Below are 25,921 nucleotides of genomic sequence, written 5' to 3'. Positions count from 1 at the left end.
TATCACTGGACATCGGAGTGCATCTGGGAAAATTAACAAACAGTGAAGTTCACAACGAATCTTGGAGGAACTGTTGGGCCAAGAGCAAGGCTGCACTAGTGGGTACAGTGGATTCTTTCTTGATTATACGTTTTTGGAGATAAGTCTCTTGATTAAACTTAAAATATAAGCCATAGCTATTAATTTAACCTGGGGCAGTGTTTGTAGAGGAATAAGACGGTGTTATTTTCTGGGTCTGTAGATTGTGAAGGAGCAAAAATGGCCTTTGCAGTGTTATGTACTTCTTGTCAGATGTGGGAGTTTAAAGAGAGTTTAAGGCTTACTGCGGATTGTATCTGCCACAAATGCTGTTGGATGCGAATCTTATCAGATCAAGTGGATCGGTTGGAGAGACAGATAGAAGCGATGAGGCATTTGCAACAACAACAGTATGTGATGGATTGCAGTTATAGAAAGGGGGAAAAGTCTCAGATACATAGATGGGTTAATTCCAGGAAGGGTAAGAGAGGTAGACAACTAGAGCAGGAGTCTTTTGTGGATACATCTATTTCAAACAGATATGCTGTTTTGAAAAATGTAGGGGGTGATGGACTCTCAGGGGAACGTAGCACAAACAGCCAAGTTTCTGGTATTGAGACTGGCTCTAATGCAACGAGGGGTACGTCGGCTTCCAAGAGATCAATTGTGTTAGGGGATTCTGTAGTCAGAGGTACAGACAGACGTTTCTGTGGCCAGCAGAGAAAAAGCAGAATGGTGTGTTGTTTCCCTGGTGCCAGGATCAAGGATGTCTCAGAGAGGGTGCAGAATGTTCTCACGGGGGAGAGGGGCCAGCAGGAGGTCATTGTCCACATTGGAACCAACAACATTGGAAGGGAAAAGGTTGAGACGCTGAAGGGAGATTAGAGAGAGTTAGGCAGAAATTTAAAAAGGAGGTCAAGGGTAGTAAGATCTGGATCTTCCCAGTGCTACGAGCGAGTGAGGGCAGGAATAGGAGGATAGAGCAGATGAATACATGGCTGAGGAGCTGGTGTGTGGGAGAAGGATTCACATTTTTGGATCATTGGAATCTCTTTTGGGGTAGAGGTGACCTGTACAAGAAGGACGGATTGCATCTAAATTGGAAGGGGACTAATATACTGGCAGGGAAATTTGCTAGAACTGCTTGGGAGGATTTAAACTAGGAAGGTGGGGGAGGGGGGGGGGACGGACCCAGGGAGATAGTGAGGAAAGAGATCGATCCGGGATGGGTACAGCTGAGAACAGAAGTGAGTCAATCAATCAGTCAGGGCAGGCAGGGACAAGGTAGGACTAATAAATTAAACTGCATTTATTTCAATGCAAGGGGCCTAACAGGGAAAGCAGATGAACTCAGGGCATGGTTAGGAACACAGGACTGGGATAGCATGGCAATTATGGAAACATGGCTCAGGGATGGGCAGGACTGGCAGCTGAATGTTCCAGGATACAAATGCTACAGGAAGGATAGAAAGGGAGGCAAAAGAGGAGGGGGAGTAGCATTTTTGATAAGGGATAGCATTACAGCTGTGCTGAGGGAGGATATTCCCGGAAATACATCCAGGGAACTTATTTGGGTGGAACTGAGAAATAAGAGCAGGATGATCACCTTATTGGGATTGTATTATAGACCCCCCAATAGTCAGAGGGAAATTGAGAAACAAACTTGTAAGGAGATCTCAGCTACCTGTAAGAATAATAGGGTAGTTATGGTAGGGGGTTTTACTTTTCCAAACATCAACTGGGACTGCCATAGTGTTAAAGGTTTTGATGGAGAGGAATTTGTTAAGTGTGTACAAGACAATTTTCTGATTCAGTATGTGGATGTACCTACTAGAGAAGGTGCAAAACTTGACCTACTCTTGGGAAATAAGGCAGGGCAGGTGACTGAGGTGTCAGTGGGGGAGCACTTTGGGGCCAGCGACCATAATTCTATTCGTTTTAAAATTGGGATGGAAAAGGATAGACCAGATATAAAAGTTGAAGTTCTAAATTGGAGAAAGGCCAATTTTGACAGTATTAGGCAAGAACTTTCAAATGCTGATTGGAGGCAGATGTTCGCAGGTGAAGGGACGGCTTGAAAATGGGAAGCCTTCAGAAATGAGATAACAAGAATCCAGAGAAAGTATATTCCTGTCAGGGTGAAAGGGAAGGCTGGTAGGTATAGGGAATGCTGGATGACTAAAGAAATTGAGGGTTTGGTTAAGAAGAAGAAGGAAGCATATGTCAGGTATAGACAGGATAGATCGAGTGAATCCTTAGAAGAGAATAAAGAAAGTAAGAGTATACTTAAGAGGGAAATCAGGAGGGAAAAACAGGGACATGAGATAGCTTTGGCAAATAGAATTAAGGAGAATCCAAAGGGTTTTTACAAATATATTAAGGACAAAAGGGTAACTTGGGAGAGAATAGGGCCGCTCAAAGATCAGCAAGGCGGCCTTTATGTGCAGCCACAGAAAATGGGGGAGATACTAAATGAATATTTTGCATCAGTATTTACTGTGGCAAAGGATATGGAAGATATACACTGTAGGGAAAGAGATGGTGACATCTTGCAAAATGTCCAGATTACAGAGGAAGAAGTGCTGGATGTCTTGAAACAGTTAAAGGTGGATGAATCTCCAGGACCTGATCAGGTGTACCCGAGAACTCTGTGGGAAGCTAGAGAAGTGATTACTGGGCCTCTTGCTGAGATATCTGTATCATCGATAGTCACAGGTGAGGTGCCAGAAGACTGGAGGTTGGCAAACGTGGTGCCACTGTTTAAGAAGGGCGGTAAAGACAAATCAGGGAACTATAGACCGGTGAGCCTGACCTCGGTGGTGGGCAAGTTGTTGGAGGGAATCCTGAGGGACAGGATGTACATGTATTTGGAAAGGCAAGGGCTGATTCGGGATAGTCAACATGGCTTTGTGCGTGGGAAATCATGTCTCACAAACTTGATTGAGTTTTTTGATGAAGTAACAAAGAAGATTGATGAGGGCAGAGCAGTAGATGTGATCTATATGGACTTCGGTAAGGCGTTCAACAAGGTTCCCCATGGGAGACTGATTAGCAAGGTTAGATCTCACGGAATACAGGGAGAACAAGCCATTTGGATACAGAACTGGCTCAAAAGTGGAAGACAGAGGGTGGTGGTGGAGGGTTGTTTTTCAGACTGGAGGCCTGTGACCAGTGGAGTGCCACAAGGATCGGTGAGGGGCCCTCTACTTTTTGTCATTTACATAAATGATTTGGATGCGAGCATAAGAGGGACAGTTAGCAAGTTTGCAGATGACACCAAAATTGGAGGTGTAGTGGACAGCGAAGAGGGTTACCTCAGATTACAACAGGATCTGGACCAGATGGGTCGATGGGCTGAGAAGTGGCAGATGGAGTTTAATTCAGATAAATGCGAGGTGCTGCATTTTGGGAAAGCAAATCTTAGCAGGACTAATACACTTAATGGTAAGGTCCTAGGGAGTGTTGCTGAACAAAGAGATCTTGGAGTGCAGGTTCATAGCTCCTTGAAAGTGGAGTCGCAGGTAGACAGGATAGTGAAGGCGGCATTTGGTATGCTTTCCTTCATTGGTCAGAGTATTGAGTACAGGAGTTGGGAGGTCATGTTGCGGCTGTACAGGTCATTGGTTAGGCCACCGTTGGAATATTGCGTGCAATTCTGGTCTCCTTCCTTTCGGAAAGATGCTGTGAAACTTGAAAGGATTCAGAAAAGATTTACAAGGATGTTGCCAGGGTTGGAGGATCTGAGCTACAGGGACAGGCGGAACAGGCTGGGGCTGTTTTCCCTGGAGCGTCGGAGGCTGAGGGGTGACCTTATATAGGTTTACAAAATTATGAGGGGGCATGGATAGGATAAATAGACACAGTCTTTTCCCTGGGGTCGGGGAGTCCAGAACTAGAGGGCATAGGTTTAGGGTGAGTGGAGAAAGATATAAAAGAGACCTAAGTGGCAACTTTTTCCACGCAGAGGGTGGTACGTGTATGGAATGAGCTGCCAGAGGATGTGGTGGAGGCTGGTACAATTGCAACATTTAAGAGGCATTTGGATGGGTATATGAATAGGAAGGGTTTGGAGGGATATGGGCCGGGCGCTGGCAGGTGGGACTAGATTAGGTTGGAATATCTGGTCGGCATGGACTGGTTGGACCGAAGGGTCTGTTTCCATGCTGCACATCTCTGTGACTCTATGTAAAAACAATGACTGCAGATGGTGGAAACCAGAGTTTAGATTAGAGTGGTGCTGGAGGAGACTCCTTTCATTTATCTTTCCACCCTTCACGCACTTTGCCTGTATTCCTGATGAAGGGCTTTTGCCCGAAACGTCGATTTTACTGCTCCTCGGATGCTGCTTGAACTGCTGTGCTTTTCTAGCACCACTCTAATCTGAACCCATATCCCTTTATACCTTTCCTATTCACACACCCATCTAGATGCCTTTTAAATGTTGTAATTGTACTGGCCTCTACCACTTCCTCTGGCAGCTAAATATATTTATGCATCACCCTCTGCGTGAAAAAGTTGCCCCTTAGGACCCTTGCAAATCTTTCCCCTCTCACTCTAAACCTATGTCCTCTAGTTCTGGACTCCCCCAAACCAGGGAAAAACTCTTATCTATTTACCCTAATGATGCTCTTCATGATGTTATAAATCTCTGTAAGGTCAGCCCTCAGCCAGGGAAAACAGCCTCAGCCTATTCAGCCTCTCCCTACAGCTCAAACCCTCCCATCCTCCAAACCTGACAACATCCTTGTAAATCTTTTCTGAATCCTTTCAAGTTTCATAACATCCTTTTTATTGGAGGGAGACCAGAATTAATGGGTGGCACGGTGGCTAGTACTGCTGCCTCACAGCTCCAGAGACCTGGGTTCAATTGCCGCCTCAGGCAACTGTCTGTGTGGAATTTGCACATTCTCCCAGTGTCTGTGTGGGTTTCCTCCGGTTTCCCCTCTCAGTCCAAAAATGTGCACATTAGGTGAATTGGCCATGCTAAATTGCCTGTAGTGTTAGGTGAAGGGGTAAATGTAGGGGAATGGGTCTGGGTGGGTTGCTCTTTGGAGGGTAGGTGTGGACTTGTTGGGCCGAACAGCCTATTTCCACGCTGCAAGTAATCTAATCTAATCTAATTGCACGGAATATTCCAAAAGTGGCCAATGCCCTATACAACCGTAACATGACCTCCCAACTCCAAAACTCAATGCTCTGACTAATAAAGGAAAGCATACTAAACACCTTCTTCACTATCTTGTCTATCTGTGACGCCACTTTCAAGGAACTATGAACCTGCAGTCCAAAGTCTCTTTGTTCAGCAACACTAATGTATTTTGTAGTTACAGTACTCAGAACTAGAGAGAACATGAATTCTGTAATCAAAGTGGCTTTGCTCAAAACATCACTGGACATCATTCAATATCCTTCTCAGGATGACCTATCCCATTAGAAATGTGCATAAGAGGTGTAAAGGACATTATAATTTCTTTCCAAGAGTTGTTATCCCAAGAAGTCATTTTGAACCACTCCCGACAGGGTGAGGTACAATTGCAACACAATGCTGTGGGAAATATTTAAATATTTAAAAACATTTAAAAGGCATTTGGATGGGTATATGAATAGGAAGGGTTTGGAGGGATATGGGCCGGGTGCTTGTAGTGGGACTAGATTGGGTTGGGATATCTGGTCAGCATGGACGGGTTGGACCGAAGAGTCTGCTTCTGTGCTGTACATCTCTATGACGCTATATCACTGTTTCTGGAATTATAAACATAAATTACTTAGTTAAAAGTTGAGTATGCTTGGTCAATGGTTAGTACTTGACTTTTGAAGGGTATTTTACATTTCCGAAACACAAGAAAGGTGGTGGAATAGCTTGGTTATTGAACGATGAGATCAATACAATACTGAAAAATGAGTTTGGTTCAGAGGTGGAAAACCGTAGAATCGGTTTGAGGGAGTTATTGATGGAAACACTGGAAAAGCCTCCTGACTGTTACTATGCTGTCAGACAGAAGATAACTAAAAAAAGAACAGGGGTTTGCAAGAAAGGTACTGTAATAATCATGGAAAATTTTAATCTTCACACAGATTAGACAAATCAAATCTGCAAAGGTAGCTTGGAGGATAAGTTCACAATGTGTAATTGAGCAAGTTTCCCAGAACAATAGGTTCTGCAATCATGAAGGAACAGTTTACTTTTGACCTGGTAACGTCAAAGGATTTAATTATTCATCTCAAACTGAAATAATCACACTTAACAAGTGGTTCCTAACAATGTAATTTTACATACAGTTTGAGGGCAAGAAAAATAGGTGGGAAACTGCAGTCTTAAACAAATTACAATTATATATTACAAGGTCTTAAGCAGGCTGTTTCTTGATTGTTCTAAGAGCAATTTTCAATTACACAGAAACAGAAAATAGAAACAGCAGTCGGCAATTTGGCCCTTTGAGCATGCTCCACCATTCAATATGATCATGGTTGATCATCCTACTCTGTATCCTGTTACCCCTTTTGAACCATACTCCTTGATCCCTTTCACCCTAAGAACTATATCTATCTCCTTCTTGAAAATAATGTTTTTGCCATAACTGCTTTTTGTGGCAAAAGTTTTACAGGCTCACCACTCCGTGTGAAGAAATTCCTCTTCATCTCAGTCCTACATGGCCTAGTCCGTATCCTTAAATCCATGGTTCTGGACTCCCCAGTTATTGGGAACATCCTTCCTGCATTTATCCTGTCCTGTTAAAACTTTGTAGTTTTCTATGAGATAACCCCCTCATTCTCCAATACTCCAGTGAATACAATCCGAACAGATCTGGTCTCTCTTCAAACATCAGGCTTGCATTGCAGGAATCAGTCTGGTAAACCTTTGTTGGTTGCACTCCCCTAATAGCCAGAACACCTTTCCTCAGATAAGACCACTATATATGCACACAATACTCCAGGTGTGGTCTCACCAAGGCTCAGTACAATTTCAGGAAGACGTGCCTGCTCCTGTACTCAATTCTTCTTGTGATGAAGGCCACCATATATTTGCCTCCTTCGTTGCCTGCTGAACCTGCATGCTTACATTCAGCAACTGGTGTACAAGGACACCCAAGTGTTGTTGCATGTTCCCCATTTCTCAACTATTGTCATTCAAATAATAATCCACATTCCTGTTTGTGCAATCAGAGTGGATAGCCTCACATTTATGCACATCATACTTCATCTGCTCTTTTTGTCACTCACCCAACTTGTCCAAATCACACTGAAGTATCTCTGCATCTCCCTCAGAAGTTCACTCTTTTGCCTAGCTTAGTATTTTCAACTTTGCAGATGATGCAATTTAAGCCCCTCGTTTAAATCATTAATATATCTTGTAAAATGCTATGATCCAAACATTGATCCCTGTGGTGCCCAAAGGGTCATTGGCTGCTACTCAGAAAAATACCTACTTGTTCCTATTCTTCCTTTGCTATCTGAGAGCCAGTTCTCTATCCATGTCACTATACCACCCCAATCCCGTGCACTTGAATTTTACATGCTCATCTCTTGTGGGTCCATTATCAAATGCCTTCTGAAATCCCAAGTTAACCACATTCAATGGTTCTCCTGAACAATTCTATTAGTTATGTTTTCAAAAGATTCCAACAGATTTGTCAAGCATAAATCCCTTTCATAAATCCATGTTGAATCTATCTGATCTTGTCACTGTTTTGCATGTGCTCTGCTATTAAATCTTATATAATGGGACTCTAACATTTTCCTCACTACTGATATCAGATTACCAGGTGTTTAATTCCCTGTTTTCGACCTAGTCCCTTTTTTCTTAAAATAGTGGGGTTATGTTACCAACACTCCAACCCATAGGACCTGATCCATGGTCTATAGAATCTTGAATAATGACGACCAAGGCATCTACTCTACCTAGGGATACTTCTGAAATGTTAGGTGTTGTAGATTTGGTGGCCTTTAATCCCATCAACTTCCCCATGATAATTTCCCTACCAATACGGATTTCCTTCATTTCCTCTCTGCCCCAATACCCTGTTTTCCCAATGTTTTTGGGACATTACATTTGTCCTCTTTGTTAAGGCAGAATAAAAGTATGTATTAAATTGGTCTATCATCTCTTTGCTCCCCATTATAACTTCCCCTGTTACTGATTGTAATGGATCTTCATTTGTCTTTGCTAATCTTTTTATCTTCATATATGCAGAAACCTAGAGGTTTCTGCAATCAGTTTGTGTGATCCCCCAAGCTTAGTTTCATACTTCATATTTCCTCTCTGAACAAATCCTTTTGTCCATCTTTGTTGAAATCTAAACTGCTCCCAATCCTCAGGTTTGCTGCTATTTTTGGTCAATTTTTATGCCCCTTCCTAGATTCTAACATTATCTCTAATTTCCTTTGTTAACAGAGGTCAAGTCACCTTTCCAACTTTATTTTTGTGCCAGACAGGAATTAATTGCTGCAGCTCGTCCACTCACTCTTTAAAGTCTGCCATTGCCTGGGCTCTGTCATCCTTTTCAGTAAATATTCCACAATTTATCATAACCAGCTCATGTCTCATATCATGATACTCTATTTAAATTCAGAACCCAAGTCTCAGAATCAACTATGTCACTCTCCATCGGAATGGGAAACTCTATCATATTACTTCCATTCTGCTGTAAAGGGCATCACACCGCTACCTTGCCAATTATTCTTTCCTCATTGCACAATAACCAGTCTAGGATGGCCTTCCTCTCATTGGTCACTCAATGCATAGATTCAGAAAGCCATCTCGCACATGCTCCATGTATGCCTTCGCTACAGTATTGTTTCTGATTTCACTTGCACAATCGAAATGCAGATTAAAATCTGCAATAATTACAGCTGGGAGAAAGTGAGGACTGCAGATGCTGGAGATCAGAGTTGAAAAGTGTAGTGCTGGAAAAGGACAGCAGGTTAGGCAGCATCAGAGGATCAGGAAAGTTGACATTTTGAGCAAAAGCGCTTCATCAACAAGTACAGCTGTATCTTTATTGCTTGTGGTTCTAATTTCATATTTTGTGCCTTCTCCCACATTTTCATTTTTGGTTGGGGGTCTAGAAACAGTCCACAGTATCGTTTTCAACCTCTTGGAATTTCCAAGATCTAGCTATAGCAAGTCCACTCTACCATAGCTTCTATTCCTCCTCACTATCATTTTAATGTCTTCTTTAACCAGCAATAACACCCCACCTGATTTTCCTTTGTCTGTCCTTCCTAAAAAGTGAATACTCCTGGATACTCAGTTTCCATCCTAGGTCACCCTGCAACCACGTTTCTGTAATCCCAACTATATCATATCCATTTCTCTATTTGCACGACTTTATTGTGATGCTCCATACATTAAGACACAAAGTCTTAAGTGCTATCTTAATTTTTTTTTATCCTGTTCACATAATTTAACATTGTGGCTTGAATTTTCTACCCATTACTTTTGTGAATTCTGTGTTTTATTTTTGCCATTTCCTTCTCTACTCTGACTGTTAAGATTCCTACTCCCCTGACATTTTAATTTAAACCCTTCCCAACTGCACTTAGGTTACCTTCCCCTGAGATCATCTTCCAGTCTAGTTCTGGTGCAACCTGTACTGCTTCAACAGGTCATACCTCTTCCAGAGCCAGTCCCAATGCCCCAGAAATCCTACCCCTTGCACCATCTTACGCACTGAATTTCTTATACTGTGAACACACCTTTGCTGATTTGATTTGCCTAATCCTAATGAGTTTGAGATATGTAGATGGCAGTGACTTCCAAAATTCAATGTGCCAGCATGCCAACTGGCACTTGCAAACTCTTGGAGCAGTTATACAACCTTGCAACTTAGAGGGAACACTGATATGAATATATGAACAGTAATGATAGATTTACTTTTCCATTTACAGCATGTGGATTTTGCTTCCAAGGCCAGTATTTGTTGTCCATCTCCCTAAATGCCTTTGAACTCAGTGGCTTGCTTGGTTACTTTAAAGAGCAGTTAGAGTCAATCACATTGCTATGGGTCTCAGTCACATATAGAACAGGCCACGTAAAAACACTAGATATCCTGCTTCCAAGGAGACAGTGGGGTCATAGCAATGCCTGTAGGCTAGTAATTCAGAGACCCAACCCCACTCTGGGACATGGATTCAAATCACACTATAGCAGCTGTTGGGAAAATCTGGAACTGAAAGCTAGTTTTAGTATTTCTCGCCCATGCCTTACTGCCCAGAGGGCAGTTGAGAGTAAACTATACTGCTGTGGTTGTGGAATCACAAGTAGGTGATGATGCCTAGTGGTTCAGTGGTTAGCGCTGCTACCTCAGTGCCAGGGATCCAGGTTTGATTACACTCTCGGGTGTGGAGTTTGCACGTTCTCCCCGCGCCTGCATGTGTTTCCTCCCACAGTCCAAAGATGTGCAAGTTAGGTGGAATAGTCTGGAGACACAAGTAGGCAAGGATGGCAGATTTATTTACCTAAAGCATATTAGTGAACCAGATGTGTTTTTCCTGACAATCGGCAATGGTTACATAGACATCATCTGCCATGGCAGGATTTGAACCTGGGCCCCTAGATTAATAGTTGACTGATAGAATCGCTACATAGTGTGGAAACAGGCCATTCGGCCCAACAAGTCCACAGTGACCCTCCTAAGAGCAGCTCAGCCAGACCCATCCCCCTATCTTATCCCTGTAACCCTGCATTGCCCATGACTAATGCACTCAACCTACATATCCATGAACACTATGAGTAGATGAATAGATCTTTCTTAGGAGGGGAGTAAATAATGGTGATTCCCAGGACTCAGTTATTATAATTAATATAAATTGAAAACAGAAATAATGACTTCGACTTGGTAGCAAAGGGTATAAATAAAACAGAAGTTGCTGGAAAAGCTCAGCAAGTTTGGCGGCATCTGTGAAGAGAAATCAGAGTTAATGTTGTGTGACCAGTGACCCTTCCTCAACATTTGAGTGAGCATCACCAGACCCAAAACATTAACGCTGATTTCTCTTCTCTGATGCTATCAGACTTGCTGAGCTTCTTTAGCAATTTCTGTTCTGTTTTTGATTTACAGCATCCACAGTTGTTTCAGCATAAGCTTGAAATTTGCCGATAACACCAAACCTGTAAATGAAGTAAACACTGAGAAAGATAGAAGTAGATTTGAAAAGAACAGGTGGGATTTATAAAAAGACATATTCTGTTATGGGATGCGCATGTCACTGGCAAGGCCAGCATTTGTTGCTTATCCATAACTGCTCATGAACTGAGTGACTTGCTAAGCCAGTCTGAAGGGCAGTTTAAGAGTCAGCCATATAGATCCGGAGTCACATGAAGGCCAGACCAAGTAACAAAGATGATTTCTTTCTCTATAAACTGTCAGCGAACCAAATGGGGATTTACAATTGAAAAACATCTCTCATGATAACCATTATTGAGACTGGCTTTATATTCCAGAATTTTTTTAAAATTGAATTTTAAATTCCGATTTGAACCCATGTCACCAGAGCAACATGATGATTCACTGGATTAAGAGTCCAACGACATTACTGAGGCTGGGGCATAAATTATGATCTCCCAGCCCTGAAATGAGCATAGCAGACCCGTACAGCCCTGTGCCTGACTGTTGGGTCCTGATATACCTTGGGCCTGGACATGGCCATTGGATTACCATTTCTGCCACTGAAATAGCTCGTCTGATAACAGATAAAATTCAATACAGCCTAGTGTGAGGTGATGTATAGCCTGGAAGAATGGAGTTAGGCAATGCCCGCTAAATGGTATAATCTTGACTGAGGCATTTGAACAAAGAGATATGGGATGTTTGCCCATAGATTTCTCAAGATGGCAAAACAAGTCAATAAATTGGCTAACAAAATATAGAAAATCATGGGGGCACAAGAACTAAGAGATATGGGGTTAGAGCGATCAGGAAGAGAGTGGAGACTTGTGGGAGGAGAAGACAGATTTGAGGGGTCTGGACAGCTGGTGACATTTTTGAGAGTGGAACAGAAAAGCAGTGAGGATGAGCAAAATTCAGTTACAAACTTTATTAAAAGTTTGACTTTTATAGGTTGCTTTGGAGCAGAAATCAGGTCTCAAAGACTACCCAGCTAGGCCTTGCCACCATTAAGTTGACAAGCATGGACAAAGGTCTCTCAGTTCTTAGCAATCAAATCAAGCAATATAACAGTCATTGCTCCTTCAGCCTGCACCCTGTGGCCCATAGTTTGGAAAGCCATGCTTTAGAAACGACACTGAAGAGGCTTTCCGAAGTGATTCCAGGGATGAGGAATTACAGTGGTATAGATAAACTGTGACAGTTAAAGTTCTCTCCTTGGATCAGAAAATGTAAAAAAAGTCATTCAAATTTATGGAGGGTTCAGATGGAGGAAATGAACTGTTTCTAGTGGTTGAAAGTTTATAACCACAAAGGCACAAGGAAAAGGTGATTGACAAAGGAACATCAGGCTAAGGACAAAAACTAGGTTTATGATTTGGAACGTCTGATTAGGTGGTTGCTTCAGATTTATTAGATGACTTTAAAAAACAACTGGATAAAAATGTAAGGGAATGGGGAAAGGAAGGAAGAGTGGCATTGACTGAACTGCCAGATCTGATAGTTTCAATTACCTCTCCAAAGCTATATTATTCTATGACAAGAAAGATGACATATCAAATTCAGTTTAGTCGAAATGAAGTGCTGTAGGACACCAAGTCAGCCATTGTGATTTCTATACTGCACTTGGTACTATGCTACTTTCACAAGAGCTCATTGGATGTAAAGCACTTTGGAATATTATATGGAAGTGACAGATAACGCAGAAATGCAAATGCTTAGGACGGTAAAGTGTGATTACTAATTAAATTTCCTTCTATATCAATGGTGTAGAGGAGGACTTCCTGCAGCATGTGCAAGGTGGTTTTCACGATCACTATATTGAGAAACAAACAAGAAAACAGGTCATCCTAGATGGGGTATTGTCCAATTGACCTAGATGGGGTATTGTCCAATACCCCATCTCGGAAGAATTGACAAAGGAAGAATTGACAATCCAGCTGGTCAAAGGCCCTTGGGACAGCGTGACCATAACATGATAGAATTCTTCAAGGTGAAGAGTGACACAGTTGATTCTGAGACTATGGTCCTGAGGGTCTTTTTTCCAAATGACAGCCAGTGACGAGTGGGGGACTGCAGGAATCAGTGCTTAGATCTCAGCTATTCACAATTTATATTCATGATTTAGATGGCAGAATGAAATATAATGTTGCCAAGTTTATAGATGACACAAAGTTGCATGGAAGGAAAAACTTTGAGGAGGATGCAGAGATGCTTCAGTGAGATTTGGACAAGTTGAGGTTGTGGCAATGGTTGGCAGATGAAGTATAATGTAGATACACACGAGGTTCTCGCTATTGGTCACTAAATGGGAAGGCAGATCATTGTCTGAATGGTGATAGATTGGGAAAGGAGGGGTCGCAATGATACCTGGGTGTTCTTGTACAATAGGTACTGAAAATAAATATGCAAATACAGCAAGCACTAAAGGAAGAAATGCTATGTTGGTCTACATAGGGAGGGGATTTGAATACAGAGCAGGGATGTCTGACTGCAATTGTACAGGGCCTTGGTGAGACCACTCCTGGAATGTTGTGTGCAATTATGGTCTCCTTATCCGGGCATGAATGTCCTGGCTGTGGAGGATTTACTAGACTGTTTTCTGGGATGGCAGAACTTACAAATGGAGAGAGATCGGATCAGTTAAGACTATATTTAATGGCATTTAGAAGAATGAGTGGTAACTAATAAAAGTCTATAACATTCTAATAGGCCTGGACATCATAAGGCAGGATCCTCAATAAAATGCTTGTGTACATCAAGATGCTGTTCAAAACGTCAACCTCGTTTCTTGATAAAAGACCACTCCCCACTGTATTGATGGCAAATGAAATAGAAGATCACATTTCATGAATATAATAATAGTGCAGTCATGTTAAGAGAGACCTCATGGATTTGTTGAAATACAATAGCATTTTACCCATTACCTGTAAGGAAGTCAGAACACTACTGGAGATGATGATCAGAAGCCAGAAGTCCATTTGGAAAAATTGAGAAATCATGTAAGCCATATAGGCAGGGAACACCAACAAGAACAAACACAGACTGACTGCTCGAAAATGTTTCCACAGACTCCTGTAGTAAAGCAAATAAGATGTTTTTATGAGACATATATCAAACTCAACTATTCTCAGAAGCCAGAGACTTACTTTACAATTTCCATTTTTGAAAAATTAATACAACTTTATTAGAAAGCCTTTCCAGGACACATCTACTACAAAGCTGTAGATAGTGTTAGGAGTATCCAAATGGTGCTGACGCTTGGTCAACCAAGCCACAAGATCAGGGCATCTCAATCTGATTTGCATTTGTAGTCTTCATTTGTTATATGTTAGGGCAGCCAAATTGCAGATGATATCAACTCCCAAACAGCGAGCGAGTGAGAAAAGCAAGTATGTTCGCAAATTTACAACTGCAGAAAAGCTGGGGGAACAATTGTTGAAGACCTGAACCACCCAAATGTCAGCTGGGAAAGAAACAGACAGGAAAGTACAGAGGGCACAACATTGTTGAACTTTTTTGCTTTTTCCTAGTTAGGTTAGATTGTTTTCTTTAGAAAAGAGCTAACAGAGGACAACAAAATAATGAGGGGTTTGGATCGAGTGGATAGGGAAGATCTGTTTTGCCCAGTGGAGGGGACGCAATGGGTGGGTGCCAGGGGATGCAGATTTACGGCGACTTGTGGAAAGATGAGAGATAATGATGGAAAAACCTTTCATCCAGAGGGTGTAGGTGTCTAGAATTCACTGCCTAGTTTGGTAGTTGAGGCAGAAACACTCAACTCATTTGAATGGAACTTGTATCTGTATCGGAAGTGCTGTAACCTACAAGACAATGGACATGATGAGCTAGAAAGTGGAATTAGAATGGGTGGGGTTTACTCTGTCACCTCAAGCACGATGGGCTCAATGTCCTCTTTGTGCTGTAAATTCTCTGTGGTTCTTGTGAGGGACAAAGCCAAGGCTCAACAGATCTAACTTCAATTGAATAGCTGTCATTCAGCAGCTTTGGAATTGCTATTGTTAAGTTGTAATTAGCTAATTTTATTAGCTCACTGGTAAGGCATTTAGTTATTGAACTTAAATGAAGTAATTTTTTGTGTACAAGTCATGCTTTAATGCACTTTGTAATGCAGCCTGATTAAAGGGTCAGATGAAATAATTCGAATGGCTCCGTGTAAATGTGTGCTGGCTGATGTAATCAACTCCACTCATCAGGAAAATACTGTTGTCTAAAAGCATTTTTAAAAAATACACATGAATATAGCCCATGTCATGGGCTTTACCCTTCACCCATGGGTGATTAAATGTCTTCCCTCCTTTCTCCCTTAAATACCTTCATATCTTTATGGACTGTTGACTATTGTGCCTATCATATTAAATACTGAGGTGAAGTAATTATTATATCTGCCATTTTGTTTTCAGTGTCAGAAGGCAGCACTATAATTTTAAGTGTGTGTTGTACATTAGGTATTATAGTAATACAAACTTAACTAATTTAAAAATCTGCTTTTATGCAGTGATTTGTTACAAATACCATCTGTTGCATACATTGCAGTTCAGCAATTAACAGGCTGGGACTTGAAAACACATTTCGTGTTGATTCAAATTTAAATATAATTAAGGTTCATAAAAAAAAGTTCCTGCTCTGTTATCTTGGATTTTGTATTAAATAAAGTACGTATGAGGAAACATGATTTTGTACAAGACAAAAGACAAAAGACAATAATAGACAAACCAGTTAAGGTTCATACTGGGTATATTATGGTATTTAGGAATCCACTGTCCCTCTTGCAAGTCTTGGTCATCTGGGATTAGCACGATGGTATGGGAAATGGTCTGAAAGTTTCAGATGGAGGGCACTTAAGGTATGGGAAACAGCCTAGTTTTCACATTCCAGGTACTCATCAACTCAAAACATATCACTCAGAAGAAAATAAGTTCCGGTAGTAATATGAAACTCAAATCATTATGTAAAGTCAAGTCTAAGCAAACTGTCATGTCGTAAAGCAATAAAGCAGATAAACGGCCTGGAAGTTTTCACAGCCATTATAAACAAATTGTCAGGATAATTATGGAAACAAACTTACACATCTTCTGCACCCTGGGACCATGTGCAGTCCTTGAAACTTAAGATAAAGTCATTGGGGAAGAAACTGATAGACAATGACAACAAAATAGCAGATATAATAATTACTTCACCTCAGTGTTTACAGGTTGTTCTGGTATAACGCGCGTTACGCCAACTTGAATTGGTTATAACATGATTGATGAATTGTGAACAGTGTTTGGATAACACAAACTTTCTACTGAACAGGTATAGCGATTTTCTATAGTGATCTTTTATTGCATACTTTCTATAGTGCAATTTTCTATAGCACAGGGATGCAAAGGAATCCAATGCTGTGTTAATGCAGAACGACTTGCGCTCGAAAGACTCATATGATGAGTCAATGTTACAAAGGATCCTCAAAAGGTATAGACACATTTAAGGTAGAACAGAAGGAGGACTTTTAAGCACCCTTGAAAAAGGACCCAAAAATGTATTCATGTGCATTAAAAAATGTGAGGGAGGAGATAGGAGAAACATTATTTCATCTTTTCAGAGAAAATTAGGGAAAAGAATAATACCAGAGGAGTGACAGACAGCATATATGATTCCTAAATGCTGAAGGAAAGCTGGTAAAGTCCAATGGTATTGATTTTTAACTCAATGTCAGTGGCAGGAAAAATAATGGAACCTTTAAATGAAAAATAAAACGACATATAGGATCAATATTAAAGTAAAGGTCATGTTTGACGAGTTTCAAAATCTTTGGAAAAGTTAACTAAGAATAAACAATAGTGATACAGCACGTTAAATACATGCTTATTTCAAATGGCCTTTGTTACACTGCTGTACAGGAATCTCATGGCTAAGGCTGGAAATGTGGAATCAGAAGACAAGTAGCAGAATGAATATCAAACCAGTTTCAAAAATAAACAAAAAGTAGTTTGGGTTAAAGGTATGAATGCTGAATTTACATCTGCTCATCATTGAGATGAACAACAAGGGTTCAGGAGTTGGAAGAATAATTTCAAAATTTGCATGGGATTGGGAACCTGGTTTAAAAATATTGAACACTGGAGAAAATTTGCCATCTTTTGGCCATAAAAACCAACAGACAAAACTTCCCATTTTACATCCACAGACTACTGAAACAAGTCGAAAGTTGATGACATAACAGGTTCATTGTCCTGATTAGGATATGCTAATATGGGAATTAAGTTGGGAAAAAGATAATAAAATAAAAGCTGGTAACGATCAGAACTATGTGGAAGAGATCCCTTTTTAACATATTAACATCAGATTTGTTAGGATAATGGTGATATTGAAGATAAAACGGAGGTGTGCTCCAGAATCACAACTACCAATTGTAATGGTTTCAACAAGACTTGAATGTTCTGAAAAGTCAAGCAAGAAACACTTTAAACTGATCAGTAGTCAAACGATAGGATGGTTCAAAAGTCAGATAGATGCGTTCCTAGAGTAACTGACTCTCTGGGGGCAAAAAACAACCAACAGCTTTCATCATCTTTAAGTTTCAATGTAGATGCAAGCCTAGAGTTCAAGTTGCAGGGTCAAACTAGATTCATACTAAACCAGTGTAAAGTCAAGACAATTTAGTTAATTGCTTGCCGGTTACTGCAAAAAACACTGGGCTCCACCCACAGTAGGAACAGGTCAAAGTAATTCTTGTTTAATTCTACAAGCTATTGCTTACATTCTTGCATGTATTGATCTTTAATTGTCAACAATAAAAATTATTGCTCTGCCACAAATTCTGGGTTTAAACCCCACCCACTACGGAGATGTGTCGCAACAAGTCCGAACAGTTCGATTAAAAATATTTGTCTGAATGGGATTGGTTTTAGAGGTCTTGTGGTGCATTGGTAGCATTGGACCAGAAGGATCAGACTCAAGTTCCACCTGTCACAAAGATTTATCATTACATGTCTGAATGGATCAATTAAAATAATTAAGGAATTTTGCGAAGCAGCTCTGTTCTGCCAGTTCTATTTGTTTTTTTTCATGGTGGAATGAGTGCGTTGCTGGATAGCCAACATTTATGGTTCGTCTCGAGCTACCCTTGAGAAAAGGGTGAGCTGCTTTCATGAACTGTTGAAGTCCGTTTGCTGTAGGTAGACCCACGATGCCCTGAGGGAAGGAATGTGACCTATGGACCATAAGGACTGCATTCAAATCCCTCAGATGTAATGACCAGAAAGGCATGTCATGAGACATCTGAACAAACTGACTTAAAAGAGTATCAGTATAAATGGCATTTGTCTCAAACCAATTGTCCTACCTTCCATAAATAAAGACACTAGAGGGGAAGGAGGTTACAGCTCATTGAGAACTGCAAGAGAAGCAGGAAGGCTGAAATAAACTTGAAGTATAACTTGAAATTAAAATCAGTATCACTGAATCAAGCAGCAGAGGGAGCTTGAGTAAAAATATTAGACTACAGGTCAACAAAGTCACAAAGCAAATATACCACTGAGATTCAAGAACAGAAGATATCTGTCTCTGAAATTATGTAAATATGGCACTTTGGTTAGATCATACCTGTAATGTATTGTGTTCAATTCTAGTCTCCAGATTAGAAAAAGAATTGGATGCACCCATGTATAAAAAAGATTTACTGAAATGATATCAGATGTGAAAATTTATGTTTCTCAGGGAAGATTGAGTAAGCTGAAGCTCTTTCCTCCAGAAAAGAGATGACACAGAGCCAAATGTTTGATAGTGAAGACAAGTATTCTACTTGCAGGGGAGACCAGAAGTAGAAACCATATACAATAAACACAACACCAAGTTCTGGAGTAACATCTTTATCCAGAGGAGAGTCTAAATACTCAACTCTACCATAAGTATCAGTTCAGCTGACTGGCACAGATGCAATGAAGAGAAAAGCTGATGAACAAATGAAGAAAGTACATTGTTGAACTGAAGAGGAAGATGAATGGAGGCTGTTGGGGATCAAAAATACAGGCATGGATCTGTTGGGGAAAAGGCTTTTATCAGCAATACGTACTAAACATGAGAAAATAACTAAAACATTGATGCAAAGCAAGGGTACAATAATAACAAAGCAACTTACAGTTAAACATGTCAGAGCAATGAAAGCTGAATCTGTTAGAGTTTAAGCAATTTGATAAACAAGACCGACTGTTTCAGGAATATGGGACTCGAGCAACAGATCAAAGTTGTGTCTTCTTACACTGTTAAGATATTAAGATTCTAAGATGATCTTACTTGTTTCTTGAGGCTCCAAGTGCAAGAACGATAGGGTCAGCAATTTCTAACATTGACTGAAGGATGGAAGCCACCACAATAAAGAGAATGATACTCAGCAGAAAGGCACGATGAACAACTTGTAATTCAATCAGGCCAGTCTGTACTGCCAGAATCAGTAATGTGATACCTTCAGTCATTCCTCTATGGAAAAATAATTAAAAATAAAATCTCATTTGATGCAACAGAACACCTCTCCTAGTTCTAGCAACAGTTGGATGAAGAGAATTTCAACTGGAGTAACCAAAATATCACAACTATACTATTTAGAATAATGTCACAAAACAAATCAGGATTTTAAAAAAAACTTGAGTTTTAAAAATATTGTAAAGCACTATGCAACAGTACTGTGAAAAATGCCACATGAGCTATCTGAAAACACTAGATTAACTTTTACCAAGATTCCCAACCGGTGTCTATCTTTTTTTAAAAAAAACACCACTGAAAGAAATTTTTAAAATAATGTACTGAGATGATGAGATTAATTCTGAAGTGTAGCTGTCCTAGAACAAACAATGAATCAATCTGAAAGTACAGTTGCAAGTTGGTTAAGCATGAATTTCTCTATTCTGTGCTGACTCCAAAACAGGCAGGTATTATCATAAAACTGTTCAGTCGATGCAGATAAAGGTTGTGATTTACATAGACAGTATTATTTTATTTTTAGAGATTGGGTATTTAAAATGTGGAATACAGGTGTTGGTTATCTTTGTGAAGGGTATTAAAAATAAAACTGGGCCAGAAAGTCCTTCTGAAACAGTAATTCAATCCAACGTGTCGGAGAGCAGGAAACCCTTGGGAGTGTCAGACAGTCATAGAGATGTACAGCATGGAAATAGACCCTTTGGTCCAACCCGTCCATATATCCCAACCCAATCTAGTCCCACCTGCCAGCACCTGGTCCATATCGCTCCAAACCCTTCCTATTCATACACCCATCCAAATGCCTCTTAAATGTTGCAATTGTACTAGCCTCCACCATTTCCTCTGGCAGCTCATTCCATACACGTACCACCCTCTGCGTGGAAAAAGTTGCCACTTAGGTCTCTTTTATATCTTTCCCCACTCACTCTAAACCTATGCACTCTAGTTCTGGACTCCCGAAGCCCAGGAAAAAGACTTTGCCTATTTACCCTATACACGCCCCTCATAATTTTGTAAACCTCTATAAGGTCACCCCTCAGCTTCCGACGCTCCAGGGAAAACAGCCCCAGCCTGTTCAACCTCTCCCTGTAGTTCAACCCCTCCAATCCTGGCAACATCCTTGTAAGTCTTTTCTGAACCCTTTCAAGTTTCACAACATCTTTCCGATAGGAAGGAGACCAGAATCGCATGCAATATTTCAACAGTGGCCTAACCAATGTCCTGTACAGCTGCAACATGACCTCCCAACTCCTGTACTCAATATTCTGACCAATAAAGGAAAGCATACCAAACGCCTATCTACCTGTGACTCCACTTTCAAGGAGCTATGAACCTGCACTCCAAGGTCTCTTTGTTCAGCAACACTCCCTCGAACCTTACCATTAAGTGTATAAGTCCTGCTAAGATTTGCTTTCCCAAAATGCAGCACCTCGCATTTATCTGAATTAAACTCCATTTGCCACTTCTCAGCCCACTGACCCATTTGGTCCAGATCCTGTTGTAATCTGAGGTAACCCTTTTTGCTGTCCACTACACCTCCAATTTTGGTGTCATCCACAAACTTACTAACTGTACCTCTTATGCTCGCATCCAAATCATTTATGTAAATGACAAAAAGTAGAGGACCCAGCTACGATCCTTGTGGCACTCCACTGGTCACAGGCCTCCAGTCTGAAAAACAACCCTCCACCACCACCCTCTGTCTTCTACCTTTGAACCAGTTCTGTATCCAAATGGCTAGTTCTCCCTGTATTCCGTGAGATCTAACCTTGCTAATCAGTCTCCTAGGCGGAACCTTGTCGAATGCCTTACTGAAGTCCATATAGATCACATCTACCGCTCTGCCCTCATCAATCTTCTTTGTTACTTCCTCAAAAAACTCAATCAAGTTTGTGAGACATGATTTCCCACGCACACAGCCATGTTGACTGACCATAATCAGTCCGTGCCTTTCCAAATACATGTACATCCTGTCCCTCAGGACTCCCTCCAACAACTTGACGTCAGGCTGACTGGTCTATAGCTCCCTGGCTTGCAAATGGATTTTTAAAAAATACACTGTGCATTGCCACCAGGAGAACATTAAAGACCATTAGTTTCTTTGCAGTTCAGATAATCAAGGATTAAGTTTAGTTTAGAAAACCCAGAGATTTATGGAAGATTTTTACAAGAATTCAGAGGAGACATGACTGCTCATGGCAAACATGGTTTCTTTCCTGGAAAAGGCATTTTTCAGAGCAACAAAGGGAATAAACTACCTCAGTCAAAACTTAATTTTGTACAACATCCAGATCAGGAGCATTTGGTTCAAAACCTGCAGGCTCTAGAAAGCAGAGAAAGTCTGAACGTTCGGTTTTGACAGTATTCTTGCAGGAAGAGTTCACCATTCACAGGACAGAGGCCAGGGAGAATGAATTTGTTGAACTGAACTTCAAGATTTGATAGAGGAGTAATTTCCCTGGATCTGATTCTTCATAAAGCAATTTTGCCCTGTGTTTGAAGACCTCTCTGTCTGTGTTATACATCTAGTCTGTGTTATACATCTAGTCAGCTTGTTTCTTTCTGTTTTTGTCTTTTCTGTAATAACTTCTGTTGCAAAAGAAAACCAACAGTCTCGCTTGATTGTTTCAGCGACCGACCAGTGGTGTAAGTTCGAGAGTATGGTGCTGGAAAAGCACAGCAGGTCAGGCAGCATCCGAGGAGCAGATGAATCTACATTTTGGGCAAGAGTCCTTCGACTCTGATCTCCAGCATCAGCAGTCCTCACCTTTCTCCACTCGTATAAGATGTTGGTGTTGGGCCTAAGAGTTGGAATTCTGGTAGAATCACAATGTCAGGGAGTGGGATGGGTGTCTGCCTTGAGTCAGGGTTTCATAGAACATAGCACAGAACAGGCCCTTTGGCCCACGATGTTGTGCCGAGGTTTAATCTTCATGTAAAATATAGTAACTTAACCTACACAGTCCTCAAATCACTGCTATCCATGTGCATGCCCAGCAGTCGCTTAAATGCCCCCAATGACTCTGCTTAGTTTCAGTTCAATAGTTAACCAGAAATGATATGAAATTTTAACTGCTTTAACGTTTCCAACATAATCAACGCACTTCAATGAATTTAACTGTGCAAATTATCAAATTAAAGTGCTTTTCCAGAATGTTTGGGATGCAGGGGAAATGCCCACTAGAAGTCATTTCGAAGCAATTCTTATGGAGTTAACTGGGTTGGGCATTCCACACTGACCTGAAGAGCAACTCAGTGCCTCCAATGACTTGCCAGCCAGCAGAATATTTGGGTCTACATCTATTTAAGAAAGATTTCAGAATTTACGTTGACACTGAAAATACTGGATGACTTGTAATCAGAGCAGATATTTAGAAAAGATTTGATACACTGCGCAAACTTTAAGCAAACTGTTCATAAGCATATAGGCCATCTAACTTTAAGTGCACGTATTTTTCCATATATACTCACAGGATTGCTTCTTACCTATGCATGAGATTGTCATTCATGAAAGCTCCATAACCTTGAAGGTAGAACTTGCAAAGAGTCAGGACACCCAAGGTAATGAAGGAGATGGTGAACATGAGGCCCAACAAAGAATAAGGAGTGCTGCAACATTCAGCAATACTGCAACAGAAATGTTACTTGAATGACATAAGATGAAAGCAGATATACCTTTATTAATCCTATTAAAAGCATAATGATGAACCAAGAAAAATGTTTCCCCAAGCACCAGATTATTTCCCCCCCAAAACCCTTCTCTTCTTCCTCCACTGAAGTTTATTATTTCCAAAGGTGGTTGCTAATAGATGACAGTATCTGAATTCATAAGCTGAGTTCAACACTAATGCTAGGGCACCCTCTTATGTTCTCCAGAGGTGATTTATAGACAACTCCAAATAGCATTTGTAACTGGAAGCAGGAGATAACATCATCCAAGTGATAATTAACGTCATTCCTACACTGCTAAAATTATTTGGCTGAACTCAATAGTGCAACAAGGTTTCAATTTACAATATCCATCCCTCAACAACAGATAAAATACTAAAAGCAGACTACTTCACCATATTGAAAATGATCTCAGCATGCACAGCCCAAGTCTGAATAAAACTGCCAAACGTTTAGTTTTGTTGATGCATCAACTTTATCCTTATTCAAAATTCCACTGACCAAGCTGAACTGTGGAATGTTACTAGCCTAAGTGCAATCGTAAATTATACCTCGTAAGAAAGAGGAATAGCAGTCTCTCACGAGATGTGGGGTGATCACGTGTACTGAAGTAAGAGTAAATCTGTAGAGCAAACAGGACCAGCCAGAAAACCATGAACAGCACAGGAACAACCAACTGATTCCAGAGGGACATCCCCAGTGCCAATAGTCCATAAACTTCAACTACCTGTTCAACAGAAGGAAGATAAAGAGGGTATAAATGAATTTGGATATCATGGAAAAATCCATTCACATGGTAGCAGACACATGACAACTGAATGCAAAATGGTTTGCAACAAGTGAGATATGCAAAAGCGTGCACTGAGATAAGTCAGTTCTGAGCGAAAATTGTGAACACAGTTGGATCGAAGAACTCATGTTAATTCTTGATAAAAAGAAACTTTCAAAGGCAACACGATGATATGCTTTTTCCTTACTGTTAGTAGGGAAAATGCATTTGGATAATCGTAACTGATTTCATAATAGATATACTACAGAGCTAGCACATTAAAGGGCATGTAATTTGAGCTAAACTTGAAAGGCACAAGGATCAACAAAATACCAAATGAAAGTATTTGAATTGCACAATTATCTGAAAGGTAAATATTTTCAGGGCCAAGGGGAAAAGATATTGGAGAGGCACGAGGTGAACTGCTCTTACAGTCATTTTGGCAGTAGGGAGGAAGATCTTTTCTGGAGCTTGTACTATGGTTGATGTTGGCAGAGCTGCATGTGGAAAATACTACATTGCTGTCACAGTCACCCCTCCCCATAGTAATCACAACTTACAAATTTAATGAGGAGAAAAACTGACAGGAAGCATTGTCATATCAAAAGGTTTCAATGTATTTCTAAAGAGATTGTCAATAAATAAAACTTACAAGGATGTATTTGACAAATAGCAAATTAATTGTTCAATTGTAATCAAATGAGAAATCAATATCTGGACACCACATCACAAAAGAACGCCTAACCTCTCAATAAGGAATTTGCTTAAGCCTGATTTCTTGCTCATGGTTCAGTATTTAACTAGCTTTTCTTGCCATTCAGTTCGAAAGAACTTGGCACTGGCGACTTCTGAGGGCTCAACTACGAACAGATGGGCCCAATGGTCCACTTGATTAAAAAATGGGATTTAAGGAGAAAGAACATATGAATGAGAAAGGAGGACATCTGTTGAATTGGAATCAGATTGGATACAGAAGAAAAACCAAACTGAGTTAAGGAACAGCAACGTTAAAAAAAAACTGAAATCTTGAAAAAAACTTTGTCTTTGAAACGACAGCCCACAGTTTCAGCCGTGACCTTTCCAGAACAGATGAATAGGCATCCTGCTATTGGAAAGGGTCCTACACTATTAAATACCTTTTGCAGTGAGTTTAATTTATACTTAGCAAGAAGGGGAAGGTATCAAGGCCAACACTACAGCAGCAGAAATCATCCAGAACATGTACTGATGTGAAACTCAAGACGGTTTTTTTTAAATCACTGAACGGCTTTACAGTTTACAGAGTAACAGCAAGCACATTAAACTCCATGATCTCTTCAGCAAATAAGAGGGCCCACTTTTCAACTAAACTTTTAGTCACAACACACACTTCCATACCAAATAGGATTGCAGTCTAAAAGTAATTATTTTACAACTGTCTTGAAAAATCCCTAGAAAAAAACACTCGTCTGTGATAAGAACAATTATTTTTCTTGTTAATCACCTCTTCAAGATGAAAAAAATGCTTCCTTCAGGAAGTTTTAAAACTAAGATTGCAAATAAATAGGAAGGAACTCCCGAACGGAAATGTAAAAGAATGAAAATAAACAAGATGGAGGACCAAGTCACACCACATATCGGTAACAAGACAAATGTTAGATTGTAGCAGTTAGGATGCATTTAAGACATTTCAGAAACTTCAAAACATGTTTCAAACTAAGGCAAGAGAAACCATTTAAAGTTAATCCAGGACAATCCCTATCAAACGACATACTGGAAGTACAGGTGGGCGCACAACACAATCACAGAACTTAAATAAGGAATGCCCATCAATGAGCCAAAATCAATAAATAATGTGTTGGAGAGGCATGTAGAGTTTGAGAAATTATGCGTACACAAG

At 40.4% G+C, this 25,921-nt stretch overlaps 1 protein-coding gene across 1 annotated transcript in view; it reads right to left on the bottom strand.

Annotated features, from left to right (window-relative positions):
- The window catches only part of rnf145a (ring finger protein 145a), a 136,150-nt gene that overhangs the window by 6,699 nt on the left and 103,530 nt on the right, over nucleotides 1-25,921 (bottom strand). Inside the window, 4 exon segments of the mRNA XM_043703971.2 lie at nucleotides 14,051-14,198; nucleotides 19,422-19,604; nucleotides 23,091-23,231; nucleotides 23,825-24,000. Of these exon segments, the coding sequence (XP_043559906.2) occupies nucleotides 14,051-14,198; nucleotides 19,422-19,604; nucleotides 23,091-23,231; nucleotides 23,825-24,000 (648 nt within the window).

This window comes from Chiloscyllium plagiosum, unplaced genomic scaffold (assembly GCF_037043375.1).
Source record: "Chiloscyllium plagiosum isolate Xiang-an unplaced genomic scaffold, Cpla_swu_hap1 HiC_scaffold_16, whole genome shotgun sequence".
Classification (NCBI taxonomy): Eukaryota; Metazoa; Chordata; class Chondrichthyes; order Orectolobiformes; family Hemiscylliidae; genus Chiloscyllium; species Chiloscyllium plagiosum.
Note: the sequence above shows the minus strand (reverse complement) of the source record. Positions and strands in the feature narration are given on the sequence as shown.